The sequence below is a fragment of the Aythya marila genome (assembly GCF_965140915.1).
Source record: "Aythya marila genome assembly, chromosome: 3".
NCBI lineage: Eukaryota > Metazoa > Chordata > Aves > Anseriformes > Anatidae > Aythya > Aythya marila.
The window spans coordinates 25,318,761-25,342,454 of NC_139044.1; the positions used below are offsets into that span (position 1 = coordinate 25,318,761).

At 39.0% G+C, this 23,694-nt stretch overlaps 1 protein-coding gene across 2 annotated transcripts in view; it reads right to left on the reverse strand.

Annotated features, from left to right (window-relative positions):
• The window catches only part of NID1 (nidogen 1), a 44,050-nt gene that overhangs the window by 15,539 nt on the left and 4,817 nt on the right, over positions 1 to 23,694 (reverse strand). Inside the window, exons 3-14 of one of the 2 annotated variants that reach the window (XM_082755797.1) lie at positions 22,322 to 22,551; positions 21,317 to 21,741; positions 20,138 to 20,287; positions 18,633 to 18,884; positions 17,341 to 17,541; positions 15,504 to 15,749; positions 14,463 to 14,606; positions 12,984 to 13,112; positions 9,616 to 9,759; positions 8,755 to 8,877; positions 1,206 to 1,430; positions 420 to 592 (exon numbers count right to left, since the gene is read on the reverse strand). In XM_082755797.1, coding sequence (XP_082611923.1) covers positions 420 to 592; positions 1,206 to 1,430; positions 8,755 to 8,877; positions 9,616 to 9,759; positions 12,984 to 13,112; positions 14,463 to 14,606; positions 15,504 to 15,749; positions 17,341 to 17,541; positions 18,633 to 18,884; positions 20,138 to 20,287; positions 21,317 to 21,741; positions 22,322 to 22,551 — 2,442 coding nt within the window. The remainder of the gene's footprint in view (positions 1 to 419; positions 593 to 1,205; positions 1,431 to 8,754; positions 8,878 to 9,615; positions 9,760 to 12,983; positions 13,113 to 14,462; positions 14,607 to 15,503; positions 15,750 to 17,340; positions 17,542 to 18,632; positions 18,885 to 20,137; positions 20,288 to 21,316; positions 21,742 to 22,321; positions 22,552 to 23,694) is intronic. The other variant, XM_082755798.1, reaches the window with a different exon arrangement.

Sequence of the window (23,694 nt, forward strand, 5' to 3'; positions counted from 1 at the left end):
GAACATGAAGAGATTAAGACTTATGACAAAATTTTGAGGGAGTAAGAGGAAAACTCCATATACTGCTTTTGTAGATCTGCATTTTTATACCACAGCCAGAAATGAATAGAAAGCCAATGAAAGTGTAAGGGTAGGAGTGTTTATATCATGAGCTGTTGGAAACATATAAGATCACAAATATTACATTTTTATCTTATGATCTATTCTTTAAAGGCAAATATTTTTTTCTATAGCTCATTTTTTCTGAGTAGTCAGGTCATGGATTTTCAGTGGCAAAGTGAGACAATACTGTAATTCTAATGAAGAATAAAAACTGAATTTGGAACTTCAATTATCAAATGACATAAAAGACAAACAATCCCTTTGATCTTTGCTGCAGCTCTTCCAAGAAACGTGGAATTTTATAGTAGGATACTTACTGGAATATGCAAGAGTGCTTTTGCACCATTTTTCTTCATGTTGTTTCCCTCTAGTGGAACATGCTCAATTTTCCCACTTTGGGCGAAGAGCAAGTGTGTTCCTGGAGGCAGAGGTATCGTGTCTGGTCGAACAGAGGGCCCAATAACAATAGGGGGAGCAGCTGTGCTCAGACCTTGTTGATAGAGAAAGAAGCAGATGGGAAAAAATGAGCTTGTACAGCATAACAAGGCCTCTTGTTATTTTCAGATACAATTACAGCCAGGCTTCTTAGAAGGAAACAGCCCTATAAGTAGACACTAATAACTATAATCAGATGCAGAGAGCTTCTCATTTTTTTCCTTTGGCTGACAGAGAAGGAGCAATTGACATAAAAGGTCATTTCATGTTCAACTCTGTAATTGCTTGTTCCATCAAATGTTCAAAATCTTATTTTGCAGTTGAAGTGAGGAAGATGTAAGAAAGAACATCTTTCATTTCCTGAAACAACAGCCAGTTACCACACACCCAGAGCTGCCACAGCTCCCTGAGGGTAGAAACTATAGAGAGGCCTCTCACAGTTTCAAGGCACAAAAAAAAAGTCAGAAAACCATCTTCTTAATCAGAGGCTCACCACAGTTGTCCAGATGCCCTGGCTGAAGGAAAAGCATATGCTGGAGTTGTCAAAGGGCTGGGACAACAGAAGTCTGCAATGCTCCAAGTCAGTGCTATATCTCAGGGGCCCCATATTTGGAGACTGTGCACTTCAACAGAGAGAGACACAAAAGACAAGTGCTTCAGCCACTTACATGGTGGTTGAACTCCTGGGCCACTCCTGGTGCCATCAATCTCATTTCCATCCCTGTCCACACACCAGCAATATCCAGTGCTGGAATGGCACTGAGTGGGCAGGTAATTGCCATGCTCATCACACTGAGGAACAAACTGAGCCACTCTCATCTCTCGTTGGAAGTAGGCGCCTCCGCTTGCAAGAGCTGCTTCTTGCTCATGCTGACATCTGGTCTTTTCCACTCCTGTGGAGAGAAAACAGACTGGTGAATATTTCTGTTTTAACTAATAACTCTGTTCCACTAACAGTTACTATGCATTGACGGCTTATAACATGAGTATTCTCACCACTGGAGGAACATTATTACAAACTTTAAAGGCATATACCTTCAGTGCACCTTCAGAGAGTCTGTCCTATGTAAATTTAACACATTTGCCTTAACTTCACATCATTTCAAATATCTTTCACTGTGTAATTTAAAACAGAACAAGGAGCTCCCCTGCAGCTTCCTACATTGAAAGGTCACAGACAATGTTCTCCAGCTTCTGTTTTTTTCCTAGCAGCGCATTAGCAAGAACATTGTGTTCGACTTGGGGCCCCCCAAAGTCTACTTGTTTGGCAAACACCCGTGGGCCTTAAAATGTGAGCAATTAGCCAGACCATACAGTGGGTAAAGTTTTTTTTTTTTGGTAATGCTAAAAGTTGAGTTTCCCCTCAGAGGCACCAAAGAAAATTAGGACACAAGGCAGATGCTGAGTTCTCTATGGAGCCTAGGAAGCAAGTCAACTCTTTGCTCTGATGCATAATAGGTTTTTAAAGCTGAGGCATCGCGTTTGAGCCCTCATTTGATATTTTAGACCTAAGTGAGGAACTGCAGGAACAGTTTGCCCAGTGCCTGGTAAAGCACGGAAGTGAGGCTATACTGAAAACAGGAATACTATGCATACATACATACATGCATACAGATAAACGTGATATGCAGTGGCCACACCAAACGCTTGTGTATTGCTACAGAGGTTACAGAAGACTACTAACTTTCCAGTTTATCAGGAGATAAAGGGATACATTTCTTTTGTTTTCAAGTTTACTAAGCAGTCTGTACTGAAAAATACATCTCCTTGGTATTATCTGTCATGCAATAGGGAATGTCATCTAGATCAACATATCCTTTCAAATATGAAACAGCATAGTGAAATTAAGAGAATGCCATAAAAATAACATTTTTCCTTCTCTGCACAATGAAATCTGGGTCACTTTTACCTTACACTTGAGACTCATAAAGGAGTCCTGCACAATGGGAAAGACTTGTTATTCTGGGGAGTATCTTCCTGCTGTCAGTGATTTCTACAGACAGCTAGAAATACTTACCACAGTCTGTCTGATGAAGAGGTTGAATATTACACTCTCGTTTTTACATTGCCTGGTGGACAGCCAAGACCTAGCACAGCTGACCTAGAATCTAATCCCATGTGCCTACCAACTATCATGGTGTAACAGTCACACAAATATCAAAAAATAAAGGGGGGGAATATTTTTTAAATTATTATAACCAGTTATGCAAGCAAAAGCTTTGGAGGAGTTTCATGCACCTGGACACAATTAAAGCAATACAAATGTCTGGAGAACAGCTCAGTCCAAGCAAATAAAATATTTGGCCTCAGCTTTAGTGTGGGTGGTGAAGGGCCTTGAGTCAACCTACAAAATCAAACACTGAAAGAAAAACTCCATTATCTCAAATGTTGTTTATAGAACTCAAAATACCATGCAGGTAAAAGAAATGTTGATTCCAGTATGATACTTTTGTCACAACATTATTTTTATTTTTATTTTTATTTTTAATCTAATTACATGCACCATTCCTGAGAGAAAGCAGGGGGAATACAGGGTATTGGTAAACTGACCCTCCCTGCTTCTGTTCTGCAATTCATTCGTGCCATCCTTCGAGACACTAGGAGTTCCTCCTCAGTGGGATACAAAAGCTAATGTAGAAGCTGGTCAGTTTTCCTTCCTGTCCCAAACTCCCAGAATTAGAGAAACTCAAACAGATTATTATTTTTTAAAAATTACCAGACTAGATTAACTTTATGAAAAGGAGCTAACAAATATAAACTATACAAAGGACCATATGTGCTCCCAGCTTGGACCCAACTGTTACACACAAAATATACTGAAGTTATTGGGAACATGAAATACCAATGCCTGCTCAAATTTCAAAACAATGCTCACATTTCAATCTAAAGACTTTATGCAGGAATACTGATGGAAGCTTTGAAGCGTGTTCATATTGGAATGATCAAAACCAATCTCACAAACGCCTTGGTTATGCAATTAGCTCCACCAAAGAAAAGAGATTAGTCAACCAAATTAGTTTCCAAAATCAGAACCCTGTTTCTAGAAGGCAGAGTATATTATTTATTCTTTCTAAAAATCCAGACGTGCCAGCTGGTTGCAATAATCTACTCATAATGCTTACTCAGTCATACATTTCATTCAGAGTGCTTAAAAAACAGAAGATGGCTTAATTTTGCAAGCTTTAAGTTGTGTTAATTAACTGTCTGAAATGAGGCTAGCTATATTGCAGTCTGAAAGATGAGAGTCACAGAGTAAATAATGCTTTGTCAACCTAACAACACAAGTTAGACAAAACATACAGCAAGAATTGGCACATATTTTGGTCATACAAGGGGTACTTTGTAAGCCAGCTTTCAGACACAGACAGGGCTAGTAAGTTTCCTTTCCTTCAGTGCACCAGCCTCCATGAGAAGGTTCCTTAGAGCTCCTCCTTTAATATCCATACAGTAATATTTCATCTAGTCAAGACTCTTCAGTGATCCAGAACAACTAACACTAGAAGAGTTCTCTGGTCTCTTGACTCTTACAGGAGGAAGATTTCCTTTAACTGCACTAAGAACTAAGATCAAATAATGCTTAACTGCTGTAAACTGTGCCATTACGTCTACTACCACACCTGTTTGTAGCAGCTGGAAAATGAAGCATGCCTATTTCAAGGTTCTGTGACCTCCTCACTAGGTCAACTGAGCTCAGTAAAATCAACAAGTGGGTTCACAGTCAAATGGAAAGTTACTCTTCTTGGGAGACACTGCGTACATCATCCTCTAAAGATAGAGAGGCTTGTCTTGGAAAAATGACAACCCATGAAAGCTGACAGTAGATAAGCAACTCAGCATGAACACTGAGCTAAGTCCTGTTGGGGTTGTGATGGGGTATATAAATAAGAATTCAGCATATACACAGGGAACACCATGCAGGTATAGAGAAGCAAAGTTATTACTCTACGTGGGATTAATAAAATGATTCAAGGAATAGTGGGTCCAACTCTGGTACCCAGAGTTGGAATGGATAGTGAAAAATTGAAGCAGTGCACAGAAGGGAGCTCTGAGGAGAGAAGCTGTAGTGCAGAACAGAGAAGAAAGGCTGCTGAAGAAGTGATGCTCCATGGACCACAAAAAGTCACACTAGATACATGAAAGGGTGCACATCCTGAATTCAAGCTAAATGAATACCCTTTCTCAGGAAAATAAAACTACAATTTAATGTTTTCAGCATTTTTTTCCAGTTGTTTTTTATCAACTGCCACTAGCAACACATAATTTAAAAGTCACTGAAGAATATCATGGAACTAGAAAAAATGAACTGGAAATAGCACAGATACTGAAAGTGGACCATATGAAAAACATGCGACTACACTTTCCCAACATAAGCAAAAAAAAAAAAAAAAAAAAAAAGGCATATGCAAACATTCAAAGTCTCTTTTGGTTATAAAGGAAAGATCTCGTAGCAGCACTGCAGAAGATAACTTATGGACTTTTTAAAAAAAAAAAAAGATGGAGGCTGAGAAAATAGGATGAGAAACAGGGACATATGGGTCTTCTTCCCTTCCACTCTGTAGGGAGGGGTTGGCAGGGACTCCGGTATGCTATATTAAATTCAATTAGCATTCAGAAATTTTTCAAGATCTGATATAACTACTCATACAGGTTTTCACTCACAAGCTAAAGGCAGAAAAGTGATTTAAAACTGTGACCAGTGTGCAACCAAAGAGTACTTGTTTATTTCTCATGCGGATCACTTTATTCCCCACATATCACAAAGAGTTATGCTGGCACTATTAACTGCTGTTCTCAGACATTGCCAGAAAAGGAAGAGGAAAAACAAAACACACTTCCCTTTGTCCATTCACTTTGCATTGCAATCCTTCACTTCCAGTGCTGCCCTGTAAGTGCATTTCTCGTGTGAAACAGATGGTGTGCAGCGGACCACTGAATGTCTCTTAATGGTCAGACCCCCAGTCCAATAATCTAGACTTGTGTCTGTTTAGTAAACAGTGTCTGGGGTCTGCAGGGGTAAAAACACTCAGACATCTGGTTTTTGAAATGGAAAAATGAAGCGTGAGGAAATAATGAAGTGCAGACATTCTTAATAGCTGTGAGCAGCGGGGCATTCCAGCATCATTAACTCTTTCATTAACCTGCTGGTTTACTCCTACCACATCCACTCACATGCAACTCAAATCCATTTTACTTGTTAAGCCTGCTTGCTACAAGAGGTGCTGTTCTCAGTGGTAAGGTTCCACGTAATAATAAAGACACCATAAAAGCAAACAATTGTACACGTTGTTCAGAAAAGGACAGGAAAAAGAACCGTATTTGGATGAATGAAACTTTCCATGCTGTTAATCACCAGGAAAGACTTCAGTGACTTGACTGAGGCTAATAAGATCAAAACCCTAGTGGGTAAAAAGGGAAGGAAAGCTCTCTAATAACATCTGAATACAATGGATTCTCTTCCGCAATCTCCATCCTGAAGCAACTTACTTTACAAATTGGGTACTAAAGTAAACTAAGCTGTTTTTTGCTAGGCTTCAGAAAGTATTTTGGTTCTAACTACTGGCAGTGATTAGCATTTGGATATACCCATTTTAAAAGCACTAAAGTTTTAGCAATAAATGACATCCCAAGGGCAGCTATTGTTCTATTAACTTTCAAAGAAGGGAGGAGTAGCTAACTTTGTTACAAACACTGCCATTGCTACAGGCCAGCAAGGCAACACAGATGCTCCGTCCCTTAGTCAGGGTTCAGCAAAAATGAGACTTATCTATAAAATTGGGGGGAGGGTGGTTTTTTTGTTTTGTTTTGCTTGGTTTTGTTTGTTTTGGTTGGTTGTGGGTTTTTTTTGTTGGTTTTTTTTTGTTTGTTTGTTTTTTGTTTTTTACTCCTGCTCAGAGAATTTCATGAACAGAACTAATTGATCCAAGTGTTTCTAAAGCACGTCTTCTACTGGTAGTACAAAACCACATTAAAAAATAAAAACAATATTAACCAATTAACAAAACCTGGCCGATCCCCACCCACTAGAACAGTAGACACAACTATACTCTCCAAAACATTTTTTTTTTGTTATCATTAAATCCAGGACTTTGAGACATCCCCATTCAAGCTACATTTGTGTTGAGTATGGGAAAAAATCAAGAAGCATCCAGGATAAAGAGTAATAACAACAAGTTACTACAAAAATACTAGACTCTAATTAGCAGTTTAGTAGACACACTGTGAAAAGGTGTTTTTCCCGAAACAAATAAACAAAAAACCAACAATACAAGTATGCTATCATGTACACTCAGAAAAAATTAAATATGCCCTGGTAGTAGAGCTAAATGGTTGAATTCAAGTAACAGCCTACCGAATCACAGAATGGTTTGGGTTGGAAGGGACATTAAAGATCATCTAATTCCATCCCCCCTGCCAGGGGCAGGGACACCTCCCACCAGATGAAGTTGCCCAAAGCCCCATGCAGCCTGGCCTTGAGTACTTCAAGGGATGGGGCATCCACAGCTTCTCTGGGCAGCTTGTTCAAGGGCATCACCACCCAAAAATACTGGCCTCAGCTACAAAGGGGAATGTGCCAGACATGAACACAGTATTTCTGCCTCTGCAATTGTTCTTGAAGAACTGGAAGCTCCAAGGTTTGAATTTGCTTCAAGCTACTCACATCAAGTTTCTCCTCTAGGAGTAAAAATCCTGTTTTTTTTTTTATCAGCAAGTTCGTTGCTAAATGTTTTAACATAGGTCAGAAACAGAGTAGTTCTACGTTCATCTAGCACTAGAACAAAAATATGTATGGGCATTCATGCATCAAAAGTACGTTGAAAATAATATTGAAAAGCTCATGTACAGTTGCAAAAGCTTGAGCTTCAGAATTAAACTGTGCAAAACCTCCTACAATTTACCTATGACAGGCAAGTCTACAAACATCGGATAGTTTGACATAACACATTCTGTTGAGTGCACGATAAAGCCATGCAAATATGATCTAAAACCAGGAATCACCTTGTGATTTTTTTTGTCTCTCCTATATAAGTTACCCTTTGCCTTTTTGTTTAAAGGCATTAGTATCATACCATGCAGAAGTGTCAGAACTTCAAATTAGGGAAGACAGTAGCAAAAGGAAAATAAGTTTCAGCAACACATCAGATAGTGATACTGTGTCATGCAGACAAGCACTTTTAAGGCAGCACATCAATCATTTAAAAAAAAAAAAACAAAAAAACTTTGAATCAAATACTTTGGACATCATTAAGACACAGTACAGAAGCTGATTTATAAAGACAGATTCTCCTTCCTCAGTCATACTGTTTTTTGTATTTTTTTTTTCCCCCCTTTGGCTACGTGCCATTTTTACTCTTGGCTGCACATTTTGAGTTTCAGTCTATGCAGAGGTGCAGGGTGGTCTTTATCCCAACACCAACAATCTCAAAAGCAGGGAAGTGGGTTCAAGTGTACTCAGATGGTAGGCTTTATGTATTTCCTGGATGAAAGCACTCAACATTGTGCAAAAAATGAGTACTGTCACTGATCTTTGTCATGCTTTTGAATTAAAGCAACTCTCACAATGCTACATTGTGCTTTACAGTTCCTTACTAAATACATACATTCTAGCATGCCTACAAGATCAGGAGTTATGTACTTCAAGACCCAAACCACAATGCAAGAACAGAAGTGTGGAAGGATAAAGAACCTTCTGCTAAATACAGAACTGGCTAAGTACAGAAACATTTAAGAGCTCGAAACTGGAGTTAGTCTTTCTGGACTCTCACTGGCTATACTCTGAATGTAGGCATCTAGATCTCAGTGAATTGCAGATACGTTCATCTCATCCTTCACTTTTCTCCTGTAATGCTGCAAAGAATTTACACTACCAACAGCTCCATGTTTTATGATAGATGACTGTGTATGCAAAACAAAGTCAATCTGTTGTCAAACCATCACATAAGGCAACTTCTAAAGATAGCACCAGCTTTGGGCTGAGAATTGCTTGAGGTAGACAAACAAAACCTGAAACAGGATGCTGAGCAAGAAAAGTGATAATAGTCAAGATACAGACTTCAGCACAAACTTGATGCAATTCAGAACCTGAGAGACTTGAGAAACTTGAGAAAGAACAAAGTCCTCGGTGAGACAATTTGTTCTATAGAGAAGTCAAATGATCATATAACCTCCAATTTCCCAATTATATTCCCAGTCCAACTTTCAAGAACTGTAAAATTTTACCTCCTAATACACACTGGAAACCATCCCCACGATAACCTGCCTTACACTGGCAGCTGAAGGACCCAGGAGTGTTGTAGCAGAAAGCATCAGGATGACAGCGGCCCTGTTGACATTCGTCTGTATCTGTAACATAAAATATCAGTCTTAGATAAACACACCTCATGATGAAAGGTAGCTTACAAGTCAGAGTGAGGAATTAAAGTGCAAATCTGGCTTATTAGTTTCAGGCTTCTATTTTAGGACATACAACTAGAATTACAGACCTTTGGAAGAATACAGAAATGCAAAGAGGAAAAAAGCATGCATATATTTTAGATTCTGCCTTCCGGGAAATCCCTCTACCATGCTACTCTGATGGGGAATTGGCACTGTTAATTCACACAGTATTAAATATGTTTCTTTCTCCATGTTTCTCAAGGAAAAGACTAAAAAACATAGCAAAAGAGGTAGGATTTGGCCAGCAAGGTTTCCAATGTTTTTAGGTAAGGCTGCTCTCCCACTACACTCCAATTGACATGAAGCATGGAATAACATTTTCGCAGACTGAGTTCTCAGCACTATGTGATTCCCTCTTAGTAACATAAACCAATACAGTTCAAACAACTCCAGCAGATGAGGATCTCATCTCCTAACTGCAGCTGCCGCAAAAATTGCAGCTACCTCATCTCAGACTACCCGCAGTACAAATATTGAAGAGTGAATTCAAAAGTGCAGGGAGAAAAGAAGATCTTTTGGTGCTTGCCTGCAGGACTCAAGCTACAAACTTTCCTATTGTAAATCAGAAGTAACTATAGGAGATTGCAGTGACCAGCCAAGTTGTGCAATGAAGTGCAAGAAAACACAACAAATGGTGCTACCCACCCTCACAGGCACGCCCGTCTCCAGAGAAGCCAGGGAGGCACGTGCAGATGTAGGCAGAGCCACCTGTGTACACACACTGAGCACGCTGAGGAATGTCGCAACCATGCGTGCCTGTCTGACAGTGGTTTACGGCATATTCAACAGCTGCAGGTTAGACGTACAAGAGAGTGAAAGTTTGAATTTTCCTCCACAAGGCTGAAGCTTGTAATACATTTGTAGAGAGAGAAGAACAGCTGTGAAAGCACAGAGAATAGAAAGGAGACAAGGAAACTGAGTTTTGCTTTGGGGGCTGTTGTTGTTTTCCCCCCCCCAAGACCTTCCCTTTCGCTGATGTTAAACCTTATTAATGTTTCATAAGTGACATAGTGTCTTCTAGCACCTCATAAATGCTTGTTAATGGGGAGCAGGGGAGAAAGGCTACCACAGCCATAGATCCTAAAATCCATGCCAGTTTTGTTTATAAACAGGAGTCCTCGCTGAAGAAATGTAAGGAATCTCACAAAGGCACCTCACATGTTAGCTGAGTAGCCAGTTCACTGCGCTGGGAATTATTAGATATCCTGCAACACTAACCTAGCATTGACCCAGGGCTGTCATCACTTGGCTACGGATAGGAGCCGTGACTCATTTAATAAGAGATAAACACATTTGTCAACTATTAGAGAGATTTTGACCAACTGGGGCAGCTGGGGCCAGTCCTGCAGCTTTCCACAGCTTTCTCAACGTTGGCAGCCGTGACTGTGAAGGCACTATAACACTTATCAAAATATACTCCAGGTAAGGCAGAGTTTCAGCAGCTCTCTTATGTCTAAGAAGAGGAAAAGAAACCATGACATTTAAAAAAAATAAAGAGGCAAAATACTACAAAAATGTTGTATACATTTATATATGTGAAGTACACAAGTTTGCAGCGTGCACATCTAGGAACAGACTTCCAGCTGCTGTAACAGAGTTCACCAAGGCTTTCTTTATGCAATTCTTCCTAGGAACTTACAGGGGACCAACACCACACTCCACAGTGCTCCTTTCATCACAGAACACATATGGAAACTACCACAGTACTGGCAGGGGAAAAAAAAATTAAAAAAAATATATGCCATCATAGCCAGATCTGAAAACAGGCATTTTCTTCATTTCTCTGGAGGAGATGACACCATTGTTAGAATAATTTCTATCTGTTCTACTTGATGAAGTAATTTCTTTAGAATTAAGCATTTTAAATGCTTAAGTTTTAGAGCTAGAATTTCTAGGGAGTCCCTAAGTCCTCCTATTCCTCGGTGGGAAAATAGGACAGGATTCACATACAACTCTCCTTAAGCTTTTCAGTGAGTCACACAGCTGGTATGAAAAAGCTGCTATTCCAGAAAAGCCGAGGCAGAGTGGGTAGCCCAGAGCAAGCCACACAGCTACAAAGAGGGTAGCTGTTGCCTTTTCTGAGGTTCAGGTTGTCCACAGGCTGTAAACCCATAGACAGGGGAACAAGATTACCATGGCATTTATTTTCACTCTGTTGGGAAACAACAGATCATCCTCCCCCCCTCGATCTTATGGGTGCAAAGTTTTTCAATTGAAGGAAGGGATCACACTGAAGTCCTTCAAGCTGGGTAAGGAGCCACTTGGCACTTGTTACAAGCGTGACACATCAGCTTCATGGAAAAGTGGTAGAGTGAAATCAGCAAGGCCATGGCTGGAGGAAAGAACATTCAATTTCAGGTTAAGGTGCCTATAGGGTATCAGTGATTATAATGGAAAGAATATAAAGCTGCACTTCTATATCTGACCCCATCCCTTCCTGTGTTGTGGAAAGTTACTTTTTTCCACCTGTTCTGCAGGAAAAGGATAGGCTCCATGTACACTGAGTGGACTGGAATGGTAATTCCCACTGGACAAATAAATAGGGCTTGTGACTGGCTGGATGGCTGCACTCAGAGTTATGGTCAACAGCTCCATGTGCAAGTGGAGATCAGTAATGAGCAGTGTTGTTCCTCAGGGGATTGGTTTGGGGACTTGCATTGTTTAGTTTCTCTGTCAACGACATGGTCAGTGGGACAGTGCACCCTCACCAAGTTTGCCAATGACACCAAGCTGTGTGGTGCAGTCAGCATGCTGGAGGGAAGGGACCTGGACAGGCTTGAGAGTGTGCCTGTGAGAACCTCATAAAGTTCAACACGGCCAAGCACAAGGTCCTGCATCTGGACCCAGGCAATCCCAAACACAAATACAGGCTTGGCAGAGAACGGATTGAGACCAGCCCTGACAAGAAGGACCTGGGGGTGTTGGTTGATGAGAACCTTGACATGAGCCAGCAATGTGTGCTTGCAGCCCTGAAAGCCAACCGTATCCTGGGCTGCATCAAAAGTAGCATGGCCAGCAGGTCAAGGAAAGTGATTCTCCCCCTCTGCTCTGCTCTCGAGACCCCATATGGAGCCCTGCATTCAGCTCTGGGGCCCCCAGCACAAGGAGGACATGGAAGCATTAGAACAAATCCAGAGGAGACCAAGAAGATCAAAGGGCTGGAGCAGCTGAAACAATAAGGATAGGCTGAGGGAGTTGGGGTTTTTCAGCCTGGAGAAGAGAAGGCTCTGGAGAGACCTTACAGCGGCCTTCCAGTACCTAAAGAGGACCTGCAGGAAAACTGGGGAGGAACTCTGTTAGGGAATGTAGTGACAGGACAAGGGGTAATGGTTTTAAACTAAAAAAGGATAGATTTAGGTTAGATAATAAGAAATTATCTCCTATGAGGGTCATGAGGCACTGGAACAAGTTGCCTAGAGAAGTTTGGATCAGCACAACCAATGATAAGAGAACATGTAGTTTTTCTTTAAGATGCAATGGTTTGTCCCTTGATATCAGGTATGGAGACCAAAAAGAGACAGAAAATATTATTGACCATTAGCTTTAACAAAGAAACAAAACTTCAAATCCAAAAAAGCAAAAGGTGCAAGACAATAGAAAATAATTTACAGCCATGGTGCAGAAAAAGCAGTACCTCGTGTTGAGAGTGAGACACTGAAATAAAGACAAATTAGTAACTGCTCACTTCAATTTGTTCTTTTACAAATTGGAATTTTAGTTCTATGTAAAATCTACAACTAAGTCACAGTACAAAAAAGACAGAAGCATTCCATAAATTTTCCATTTGGAAACATTTTGATTGGGGAATTTTTATGAGATGGAAAGAAAATACTTCAGGCACCTTCTTCAGTTACCTAATGGATTGTAGTTACTAACTGCAGAACAAACCCCTAAATTCAATCCATGTTAGAAGCCAACATGTATCCTACAAGGTGCATTCTGTTTCTGTGAGACAAATCACAGCCTGAAAACCAGTGTTTTAAATCAGTGTTTTTAAGAAATTTGAAACTCACCAACACAAGTCTGCCCATCTGCTGCAAACTGGTATCCGTCTACACACTCACATCGGTACGTTCCTGGCTGGTTATTGCAAACTGCATTGCTGCCACACAGAGCTGGTTGCTCTGAACATTCATCAACATCTAGAATATTGTAAGGATTCACATTATTACAAATACGCATTTAATACTGATACCAAAAGAGATTCTATAGTGGAGTAGTAAGAGGAAGGCCAGAAGATCAGAAACACTGTGAAATAAAACACAGGCTACAAGGTGACCAGTAGCAGTGATAACTACTTGGCGAGCAGAACTTTAGGAAAGACTCCTGTAGTTATCCATATATTGAAACCTAACTCATTAAAAAGAGCTTGCAGGTTATTCTTAAAGACAGAAAATGGCAAATAAAAAATTGATGTGCACTATTAAGTTAAAATATGGAGTAAACTAAAACTGGGGATATAACCTTTACATTTGATCTAAAATATGTGGTTTTGACCTTATATACAGTAACTGGTTTATATGCCAGAAGCTTTCAATTAACTCCAAAAGCTCCCTGTTTACTTATATTAATATACATACACGTAAAAGAGGTAGAGATCACAAGTTCAGAAGCTAAAGTGACCTAAGATTTTATTGAACTGCACAGCCTAAGTCACCAACTGGAGTTTAGTTCAACTTAAGAGCATGTCTGGAAAAAATCAATTTTTTAAAGTAAGCAGGAGGCCTCTCTGAAGTTTCTACTATGACCTGGGGCATGCAAAATAGATTGAAATATGGAAAAGGAAACTTCATACTGCAAAGCAATGTAACTGTCAACCTAACAACATGTTTCATTGACAAGAAGATAATCAAGTAAAGACATGGAGCTTTCAACTTTTTCAGCAGCTCTTACAAAGCATCTCAAAAACCCATCAAATGTTACAAAGAGATCTTAGGCAGCAGAAACGCTACACACAGTAGCGAGAGAAAATCTTCGCTAAAGAGAAAGACAAAGATAATGCATCTTCAAGCATTTCAGCCCTGAATCCTAAAGACTTGGACAGAAGGAATTTTCAAAGCATATCTTAAAAAAGATTATTTCAATGGGCTCCATGCACCTGTGCTCTGTATGCATGTTACACATGCAATTCCTCATTGCCCTCAAGAACTTCTAACTTAGCTGACTTATTTTAACCAGACTTTGTAGAACAGTACATTTCTCACAGCTAAGTTCCCACAAGTTTTATGAAAAGAGTAACTACATAAGATGCTTTGTAAGCTAACAAAACATACCCAGGTTTGATTCTCCAAAACAGTCAATAAATGTATCATTTAATTACACAAACTTAATTAATCAGATAGATCAGTTACCCCAGCATCCCTCTAACCAATTGCTCCCCAAACCAGCCTCTTAGTTCAGTTCATTCTAACCCCTTAAACCAAGGGTCTATAAGTTCCAAGCTAACCAAATTCTATGTTAGCTGTCATTTTGAAATTAAAATATTCTGTTACCATAACAAACGTTTCCATCTCCACGGAAGCCAATTGAACATTCACAGAAGAAACGATTTCCAGTTCCTGGACGACATATTGCATTGGTGTCACAATTATGGGTACCCGTGTAGCAGGGATTCCGGTTAATATCAGCAGAACCATCTGACAAGAAAGATCACATTCAGACATAAGAACACTACCCAAATAATAAGACTCACATAAGGCCCAGAAGGAGTTTGCTTTTAGCATACATTAAACAAGAAAAAAGCATGTTTTGCACTAAGAAGGAGACTTGCAGGAGATATGCAGGACATGAAATCTCAAACAACAGTAACACCTGTATTCCTTGTAACTTCTGCAAAGGACTGTTGAGTCTTTTTTTTTTTTTTTTTTAAATACTTCTTCCAGCCACTAGCCTAGACCCAAAGTGTGATTAACATATTGTTTTGTTCACTTAAGTTAGTAGAACTTTATTTTTGGAACAAACAAAAGTGAGCATACTCCTTTCTGTACTTATCTGACACGCATTTACAAATATCTCCTTTTTTTTCTCCTGATATTAGCACATACACACTTGGACTGTTCTAGAAAGTACATTTCATAGGCTTTCTACCTACCTTACAACTAATGTGCCTTGTTTCAAGATAAACTACAGAAATTTTTTTTTTTAAATGGTAGATATTACTCCCCTCTTTTAACCTTTATTCTGACAATATAAAAAATCATTAAGAGAAGAACTACGCATTAGCTAAGGAAAAATGACATCCCATGTATCTAAGCAGCAATAGATTCAAGCTAGTATTTTGAGAGTATTTCAAGGAATTAGATGCACACTCCACTCAATTTCAAAACCAGATAATTACTTAAATAGCATTCCCCAAGTAAAAAACACAAACTTTCAACAGTCCCATTTCTATTCTTAGTTGATGGGCCCAGATCTGGTGACTAACGCAAATAATTTAATTCATTAATGCCCAACTAATGCAGGCTAAAACAACGTAAAAGCATGCTTTTAATTACTCACAATAGAGGGAAAAAAGATTTTTAATTCATACATACCACTGATTGGGCCAATGGAATTACTCATAGCGTATCGCAGAATTTGCTCATCTCTGTTATACAGGACAAATACACTGTCCACTGAGAGCTGCTGAGTAGCAGAAGTAGCATGTAAGGACTCATCATGAATGCATTCGTCAAAGGAGATGGTCTGTCGCCACTGATAGGCACCTGTGTATGTGGAAGCAACCCCATCCCTTTCTGGCTCTGTCACTGTGTACTCTCTGGTGGATGAGGAAGTGATCACTGCAGAATGGCAACAAGAACACTGATCAGAAATCACAAATGGTCTGCCCAAATAGCATCTGGACATATTCCCGTACAAAGGAATAGGTACTTGATGAGGTTTGTTCTGTTCTCAGTGCAGCATTCAGGGACAAGACATATAATTTGTCTTGACGTAATTAAAAATAGAATTTCATTTTGTGGGCTGCCAGGTAATGAAATGAAAAATTAACTCAGAAAACTCAAAAGTTTCTTTAGATGAACCTGCATAATGGATCTATAAGCCAAGAAGAAGAGCCTCATCACCAGCACCACACTACACCCACTTTAAGTTCATTGACATCCACTGGTCTTAGATTTTGACAGTCCTGAAGATGACATGTCTGAGAGCCCTTGTACACTCCACAGCAGTTTTCCATATTGTGAAAAATTCTGACCATTATTCTTCAAAGCAGATCTAGGCTTGCAGATCATCCCACCTACAGAAAGTTCCTTTGAATTCCACTAGTCTTCAAACAGACAGCACTATATCAATCCATTTACAACAGTTGGCAAAAGCTGGGTTTCTGCTGTTTAAATAATGGTCCATCAGATATGCCATAGGACAGCAGAAGGACAGCTATTTGGTTGCTGGTAAATTAAACCCAGCCTGAAAGATGCCTCCTCCCAGGCAAAGCAGCAATAGGGGCTCTGCACTGGATACCAATGCCAGGCACCAGCAGACACAGTGCAGCAATGATTTAACTACACCACTTTCAGCTATCTCTAGCAATCAAAGTGTGCAAGTACCATCGGAGCAAAGCGCTGTCTCTCTAATATCCAGATGCACTTGGGAAGCAGTATGTGGTACCTAAAGCCCTTTACTGCTCTTTTGAGTCTGGGTTGTCTGGCTACAACCTCGCTTTGTTTTTGCTGGGTTGAGACATCCATAATAAAGAAAGGATTATCCCAATGTAAATGGTGAAATGAATGGATCTCTTACCAAATCTCAGAGTCTTACAGAAGGAAGTAAGAAGTACTGAAGAGACAATGGAGAAAACTGCTAAGGGAATTAAGAGCCTCCTAACTTCCTGGTCAGTTGTTTAAATTCAGCTCAAATAATACTGACCAATGCTTGTTACTAGCAGGAGGCATGGTTATTGAAGTGTAGTTTAACCGATACATACTGGTAAATTACTGGTTTGCATGGTCTCATTAGACAAGAGCAAAGCCCATTTAATGACAACATTACTACAAATGTCTACTAATAGGTATACCAGTTTGGCTCCTACTGGAGAGCTGTGGACCCTACAAGAAGCTTTGCAATTGGTGTGACTGTCATTGGCAGTATAAAAATAAGAACAATTAAAAAAGGGAACATCAGTGCAAACAACAGTTCAAAGTTAAATTCATTTTTTTTTCCCAATAAAAATATGAAAAATATTTTCATTGTCGCACTCAAAATCCACCTTCTTTTGGGACCCACTCCTAAGAGGTAAAAAGCAACTTTCTGTAAATAAAGGTCATAAGCACACCCTTTAAGAAGGTAATAAAATCATGTTTTCCAGATTGTCTTACTCTCCACAATGAGAAATGTGCACTTACATATCATTTCCTTCTTAGGAAAACTTACCAGAACTAGAAGTGTGATAGAGTTCAGTGTATGGTTCAATATGAACTGATGCACCAGAGGGGATCTCAGGTATTCTGCCCTCCATTTCTGTGCTGATAGTAAGGTGACCATGCTCATCAATTCCACTGAATTTCTGCTTTATAACCAGCTTCTCATTATTGCCAAGAAAAGTAACTTCTGTTTGCCGTGTAAACTCGCCACCTATAGAAACAGTATCAGTCAGGCTACTTTGCACTGGCTTCCAAAGGCTTCTATTTGCCATAACCTCTTGTACCAGATAATAAAAATAACTATTTTCTGCAAGCAAGCTTTTATGTGGCACAATTAATGTTTTGGGTCCCTACAGAAATAACTTCCAGAAGTATATTGATACCTGAAACTTTCACTTCTTAAACACAGAACATGCTAAACTGCAAGTAATCCCAATGAAGCATTAAAAACAAAACAAAAAAAAAACAAAACAGGAGAATGAAAATCAACCAAACAACCAAACACATGTTCAGACAAAGCTAAAAATATTCTGTCTTATCCTATCAGTTAAAGTAGTATATGAGTTGTACATTTTAGAGAATATATCCATTAGGAACACAGTCAGTTAAAAATAAAATCCCACACATCTGTTTCTAAATCAAAACCAAGTAAAATGTATGTTGTAAATTATGGAACAAACTTCAAGTACACAATATCAAAAAAAATAATCCCCAAATAATAAGTTAAGTTCATGGTGCAGGGCTGTAAAGGATAAAATTTAAAAAAGAAACACATGTTCTTCGAGAACAGATTGGACCTACAGCTTGAATTCATGTGCACAAACAAGTAGATAAGGCCTTGGACACTTATGAAAAGCTGTAATTGTGAGCTGGGGTTTCCTTCAAGTTAGCAAAACCATTTGCCTCTCATGTAGCATTTGCTTCCATTAAGAAATTTAGACCTTCACTAGGTCAGATTTTCATTGTGTTTTGCTTCATTGGCACAATCAAGCAACTAATATTGGACTTCACATACATGTAGGGGCAGGTGTTTTTTTTTCCAGCAGCTTGTTACACTTTAGTGCCAAAAATGAGATACTTTTTAATAATCTTTCTTGTACAGGAACTGGCCAATCCATTCTTCTCCAAGAGACCTACATGCTTGTGCACAAGTTGTAAAATGAAATGGCCAATATCTAAACAAGACGTTTATAAAGCAACCAATTTTCAGCTCAGTATAAATAGATTTTCATCCTATATTGCTTCTAGATACACATTTCTTAACTCAAGACAGAGGAATAAATATTTTAAATTAAAAGTTACCAGTAACGCTGAATCCATTTTTATATCCTTGCTGTTCCACAGCAAACATCCATCCTATTATACCTCCAATAGAGGCAAGAGGCAATAAAGAATACCCCAAGGTCTCTGGGATAGTGCTGATAGCAGTGTAGGCACGTCCTTGGTTCATCACAACGTAGGAGTGAAGATCAGTGTTCTCAAACGTAACTGGCACGGGGTTATTTCCTACAAAGATTCTTCCTTTGACTTTCCCATTGACTCTCTGAGGGGAACCTGGCAAATCAATGCAAGGCATCAGAACAAAATGACAGTTCTCAAATACTCTGCAAGGAATGAGTTCAGAGCATGTGCTATGTTCAAAGATACTACCGTCAAAATGAATGGCAAACAAATGCTCACCGAATTCAAATGACAGGAAACTGCACAGAAGCAGTATGTCAGTTTGCTTACAAGTGCATTGTCACTATACAGATTACTAACCAGCCCAAATTGCCTAAAGAGATGCCCTTTACCCTCATTAACAGTTTTTCCTCCAAGGACAACTCCACAAACAGACTCTGCTGTTGCAGTATCTTTGACAGTAAGTGGCACTTCACTTTTTCACTTGAATATCACACTTCATATCAATTTCTAGTGAAAGTAAATTTGCTCTTTCCATGCTATCTAGAAGGCTGACACCCCTAGGTGTTCAGAGTCATCTGACTACTGACTTTCAGATAAAATTTGTTTTGAGACTGTGTCTTAGAGTAGTTACTTTGATTTACCACTTTTATACTATATACAGTATCCTAAATATGCTCAAATTCAAGTTGCATTACCATCAGATGCTTTTTTTTTTTCTTCCTTCTGGAAAACTCAGTTTTATGAACTGGAAACTGAGTAGTAGGTTTTACTTTCTTGCCTTATACAACACAAAGTTTGCAGTCAGCTATTTCAGTTGTTGACATGCATCTATACTCTGAGTCAAGTCACTATGAGGATTACAAGTGTGTACATAAGAAATTCCTTTATGGATCCTACACAGGAACAAAGTTTAAATGGGTATCTAACAAAAATCTGGCAGATTAGCCCCTTAGTAAAGGAGCTTAAGAGTCAGACAAAGAGGAGCCATGCTCTTCACTTTGATGATCAGAGCTCATTTGTTCATCCCCTTTAGACCATCCATTTCTAGAGCGGGGATCAAATCAGGTTATGAAACGCTGGAACTTCACAGCTACTTCAAGCAGTAACACTGGATGCTGTGCTATCTATTAAATTATGTCAGTTATATAAGAAATTGCTAGAAAGTCATCATAAAATGCATAATTCGTATACTTAACCACCTAAAATGATTTGCTCTGTTTAGAAATGAAAACACCATCTTAGAAAGCATAGCTCACTTAAAATACTTTTTAAAACATCTCTAGTGGTAAGCTTTTCAAGAAACATTTAACCATGTCTTTTTTTAACTTTTGAAAATAGGTTACCTCATTCAAGCATGCCACATGCAATTGCCTCATATGCACCCAATTTTCAAAAAAAGTTACCTTCTGCTACACATTGTCTGCCGTTTCCTTTGTAACCAGCAATGCAACTGCAACAAAATCCATTGGGGTAATCTCTGCAAATAGCATGAACAGAGCACTGGTGGCGATTGTTAGCACAGGTCTGTTGGACATCTGTGTGGTAGCGGAACACTGCAGAAAATAAGACCAGACACTCATTCTTTTTGCAATTACTATAGTATTCACATGCCCCTGCTTCGGTTTCAAAGCATCACTACACCATTTAATGAGGGGTTTTCTTCACATTTTGTCTTCGGGGAAAACAATCAATTATAATTCATTTTTTTCCTAATGTTTGAATATGCAAGTAACAGTCCACTGTTTTCCAGAAAACATCAGTGTTTCAGATGTTTAGTTCTATTGAATTCACTGGATCTACGCAGTTAAGCTGTCTTGGTGAAACTAAACACACAGTATTTTACCTGCCATTGCTTCCAAACCACAGGAAAAGCAAACCTTTCCAACCTCAGAACAAAATATCAGTACAATACCTAGGAGCCTGCACCACACACACACTAATCCCAGTTGGTTGAACCCATTATTTCACAAAGAAATGCTCACATCTGCTTCTTGAAACAACATCTGGGTAGTCAGTTACACTGTTTTGAACTTTCTATAAACAACTCCTTAGAAGTTAGAATTGCTAATACTAGCCTTGTAAAACTTGAGCCAATATTTTTAGCCAATTATTTTTACAGCAGTAAAATTCCCAACCTTTATTAAATCACCTGTATTCAAGTAACACATCCAGGAAAGGAAAAAAAAACACAACCAGATTTCAATAGAACCCATAAGATCTTTAACAGGAACAGCCGCTTAATGCAGCTAATAAATTCAGCTCATACCTTTAACAATAGTCCTGGCCAAAAGACATGGAGAAATCAGTTCCACAAATTATGTGTCAACCTTAGGAATACCACTAGCCTTACGGGAAGCTCTCCTTAGGAGAAATTCCAGTTTCACAGGCACTGTAAACTTGCTCTCCTGTGAGCCTGGCTGCAGGATTAGCTCACTAGACTGGCAGGATATGATTCTGAGGTGACATCCAGGGTTAACTGCCTCAACAAGTAATGCAAGCTTCTTTAAAGTGCCCAGATTTTCTGAAGCCTATCCAACAGCCTATCCAACTTAGCAGGAACCAAGCTGTACAGAAGACCTTACCGATACCAGTTTCATCAAATTCTTCCACATCTATGACCTGGGGTTCCTGCGGGGGGAACCGCTGGGCCGGGAACTGGCGAGGTGGAGCTTTTGCTGTTGGGAAATCTTGATGACTATAAAAAGACTCAGTTGAAGGTGTTCCTGTTACATCTTGGTATGAAGTGACAAAGTCTTCTGCAGCTAACTGAGGAACGCTGTAAGTCACATGCTGATCCTCTTCTGTACTGTCCATACTGCTGGTGACATACTGTTGTCTTATTTCAGTGGAGCCATAGTCTGACATAAATGGTTTTGATGTCATCTCCTGGTCTTGTTCACTGGACTCTAGGCTCTCCAGAACATTGCTGATCTTGGCGGGCACAATACTGTCAAACGAGCTACCAATCTCAAACACCCAGACTCCTTTCTTCCCAGCATTGCTGCTTCTATCAAAGAGAAGTGTATGCCAAATCAGAATGGTCAAGTGCAAGTTGTGGTATTTTTATGCTACACAAAATGTAATACTTCACTAAGAAATATCAAGACAAACTGTTGAATTACATTATCAAATTGCACTGGCAGTTTGGATAGCATTTTTTTCTCCGCACTCAAAGCTCTCTTCTTGACTCCAAAGAGGTGGAAACAGAAGGACATATTTGAGTCACAAAGGTCTTGCTAACACTTGTTAGAACTTCCTAACCTACTCCCTTTCCTTCTTGTTCACTTTTTTCAATTCCCCCAAAGAGACCGCCCATGAAAGAATATAAAGAGTTAGTCTTAAGTGGTCCTATCTTCAGAAGAGCTAAGTAAAAAGCAGCCCCTAGCACTGACAACGGAACTCCATGACCATTTGAAAATTACACCACTGTCCCTATATTCTTCAAGAGAATGAATATTTATCAGTGGCAGACTTTGCAATTTTATAAGCAATGGCTAAATGGAACTTATTTCTCATTGACTCATGCTACAATTAAGAAAAAACGTGGAAATCCTGGAGGTTTTCTTGATAACTTTAAAAAAGCATACTTGTGCAAGTTTCTAATGCTGTCTTCATCATTAGCGATGATATTGTAGGATCCCGCCTTTTCCCAGAAGTAGTAGTTTGTGGAGGCTTGACTAAAGCCAACCGTAGCAGGAATCTTCCCATCATCATTCTTGGAGTATGTACTATAGAACTGCAAACTGTCTTCTGGGTAAAGGAAAATAGCATAGGAACTGGAATCGGATGAGGCTAAAACAGCCTGGAATGTGTTTCTCTGTGGGGGAGGGGGGAAAAAAAAAAAAAAAAAAAAACAGAAAATAGAATGACTTTTTTCTTTTTAAATACAAAGTCAAAATCTGAATTTCCATAACACATAATAAATGCATCATGTATTACTAGGAAAAAAATCAATATTATGCAAACTTATATTTTGCTCAGGCAGTTTTACATTTAGCGTGCATAAATATTAAACAGAAAGAGAGAAGTTAAATCATTAAGGAAGTAGCTGTCTCCTTAAAATAAAAGACAATGGGCTAGATTAAATAAAAAGATGTAGTAAAGTGGCATGAGTATATTTGTAAACAGAGTATTTAAAGAAGAGTTGAACTTGCATGTTGCTGCAGGAACACTCCTACACACTGTAGGAGCCATCCATACAGTACCTCAGACATCAGCTATTCATTAATATACCAGTGCAGAATCGTTACTGTGAAAACAATGGCTGTGTCAAGCTAGGTGCAAAAAATTCATCTTTGATAAAAGACGACCTGCTAAGTTGCGGTAATGTTCTCAACTTCATACATCGTGAACAGGCTCATCAATTAGGATAATTATAGCACATGAAGGTACAAACACCAGAAATCTTCATAAGATAGTATCTAATAGGACTTAAAAAGCAAAAAGGAAAGGGAAATGGATTGCAAATAATACAAAAAGTAACCTCTAACTGCTTCTTCATTCAACAGTTGCTACAAAGTATGGGCTTTTTGTTAATGCAAGGTCAACTCTCCTTGTGGAGAAGTGGATTCACAGTTTGAAGTTCTTATTAGTCCTTATCAGATTTTAGATAGTTTGATATCAAACTGACTTAACAGTCTGTTGAACAATTCAAGCCACATGGATTGTATTCCACAGGTGGAGGGCAGGACATACGCAACTATTTCAGTTATTGCATCACGCTTAGCATTTGGTATGGGAACATCAGGGAATGCAAAGAAATCAGCTATTAAGATTCAACCATTTTCCTCTGAATGAATAAAATACTATAAAAAAAAAAAAAACAGGAAAAAATTGTGGAAACTCCTATTTTGTTACAGCCTTTTCAACAAAGAAATACAAGGAATTTGAGCCTTCAAAACAACAGGTTATGGTGTTACACATCAACTGAACATGTGTTCACCTTGGCTCAAAGCTCTGA